The sequence below is a fragment of the Dipodomys ordii genome, unplaced genomic scaffold (genome assembly GCF_000151885.1).
Source record: "Dipodomys ordii isolate 6190 unplaced genomic scaffold, Dord_2.0 Scaffold171, whole genome shotgun sequence".
NCBI lineage: Eukaryota > Metazoa > Chordata > Mammalia > Rodentia > Heteromyidae > Dipodomys > Dipodomys ordii.
In genome coordinates this window covers 658,402-660,663 of record NW_012267387.1, presented here as the reverse complement: position 1 = coordinate 660,663, position 2,262 = coordinate 658,402, and the positions used below count along the sequence as shown (strand labels likewise).

The following is a 2,262-nucleotide window of genomic DNA, read 5'->3' as shown; positions in this document are numbered from 1 at the left end:
GGTCAGCTGGCTGAGCTCCCTGTACAGCCGCTCTCTGTCCAGTCCTAGGCCTGTGGGGTTGGAGCAGATGGCATCCACTCCTGTGGCGGCTCCTTCATTTTTGGATCTGGGAAGATGTGATTACAATTAAGTTTGCCCAAGGAAGAGTTCCAGATTTGTGTAAGTTTGATAGGAACGGGGCAATGGAAAGAGGTAGAGAGTGTGGAAAGTCAGGTGGGTGTTCAGACACCAGACTTGGATTTGGGTGCAGCTGCCTGGGACTTTCAGTAAGTCATGGGTTCAGAACTTGCACTCCATGCAAGGCTCAAACTTGGGTGTTTGTGGTGAAGAAACCGTAGATGGGCTTGTTCAAAAGTGGAGACCAGACACAAGGAAATTTGATGCTAATGATAAAGATAAGGTTATGATGTTCTGAAGAGAAACTCTGGGCACAGAATTTAGGCCTGAAGGAATTGCTGTCTTAATGAAAGTGAGGAAGGAATCAGAGGGCTCAGTACACTTTGAAAAAGTACATTGGTTCACTCCTGTTGCGGGTGTGTGAGAAGAGAGGTAGAAGGATGAAGGGACACTGTGATGCTGGACCTAGTGCCTTCTGCATCGCACCCCTGAAAGAAGATATTTTAGAAGGAAGGAATGAAAAGAGCCAAGAACTGTGTGGTGCTTGGGCTCACTTGGGGAAGCCCTGTCCTGCTGTGGTGAGCTCTCACCTGAGCAGGTCCAGTCTGCAGTCAGAGTAGAGGGGGCCAATACTGGTTTTCTTGAACAGGGATCTGAGCTGTGGAGGAAAGGGAGCTGGGTCAGGGAAGGGCTCTGAAGTATGGGTGGGGCATTCATGAGTGGGCGTGGCTTCCATCTGTGGGCGGGTCTTGTGTGTGTGGAGCTTGGTTGCTTGTGCTGGAATGTTTTGGGGTGTGTATAGCTAGAGTGGGCGTGGCTCTCATCCATTTGTAGGAGTTTTTGTAGTGGGCATGGCTTTGCTATGTGGGCAGGATTTACAATGGGTGGGCTTTAATCAGTGAAGCTTGAGGGAGGTGAGTGGAATAGTATGTGAATGTGGCAGAGGACAGGTGGGCGTGGCTTGCCCTAGGGGCGGGGCTGTGCAGTTGATGGAGTCTCACCAGTCTCTGGAGGATTCTCTCTGTGGTGTTGAACTTTGCAGATCCAGGCTGGCCCAGGTCCTCCTTATACTGCAGGTTGGTGATGGTGAAGTTGAGGGTGAATGGCACCAGGGCAGGGCTTACTGCGTTAACAGGCAGGAGAAAGATACGGAACCTGAGGACGGGGTGTCCTCTGCTTTGGCGTAGCTGCTTGCACTTGGGATGGATAGCTTCCTCTGAGAGGTGACCTGAGTGCTAGCTACAGGACAGGGACTCAACATGAATATGATTAATGTTAAAGTCCGTCATCTGGCAGAAAGGCAACACTTCTCTGGTCCACGGAGATAACATTCTTGTGAATTCCTAGTTTTGGCTTCTTTATTTATTAAAAATAATTTCCCTGGATGTATGTATTTATTGATTAGAAATTATGTAATGATATCCAGAGGTGGCATCTTATGCATCATATCCTTTTAAATTACTTATTTTATGTAATTGCTTGGGTTTAATTATTACAAAAATATTGTAATTTGAATCAGTATAAATGATATTGATTGGAAACCAATAATTATGAAATGCAAATGCTAAGATGATAGAAGAATGCTGCAAGTAACAGAATCCTTCTATGGCTGAACTCAATTTGGAAACACACTTAGACTGTGAGTATGATCATATATTTCCAATCCATTTCACTTTCTGTGTGTTATTGTGTAGGATTCTAATGGTTTTAACATCAACAGGTGCATTTTCAGTGCTGCATGTCAAGCTCTTTGGAAACAAACCATGAAGAGCACATGATATCATATTCACTCTGTGATAATTCACATAGCACAGCAACCTTTAGCGATATTTGTGTCACTTTATACATGTGCATGGAGAAAGAAGACATCTACAGCCATTGGGTTCCAATGGCAGACAGACAGGTGTTCCTTGTACTATTTCCTGAATGATCTGGGTTCTTGTTCTTGACAGATTTCAAAGAAAATATGGGTCAGGAAACTGACATACAAAAATATTCTGTCAATTTGAAAATGACTCCGTGCTTCATAAATTTTCAGTGAATCAAGTCTTTGATAAGATTCTCCCAAAAGGGAAATGATTTCATTTCTATATGATACACAGCAATAGTCCATGGACCATAAATGAGAGGGAATTCACAAGAACA

General features: G+C 44.3%; 1 protein-coding gene across 1 annotated transcript in view; it reads right to left on the bottom strand.

The window, feature by feature from the left end:
* The window catches only part of Muc16 (mucin 16, cell surface associated), a 97,205-nt gene that overhangs the window by 24,960 nt on the left and 69,983 nt on the right, over positions 1-2,262 (bottom strand). Inside the window, exon 59 of the mRNA XM_013033500.1 lies at positions 1,119-1,240. Within this exon, the coding sequence (XP_012888954.1) occupies positions 1,119-1,240 (122 nt within the window). The remainder of the gene's footprint in view (positions 1-1,118; positions 1,241-2,262) is intronic.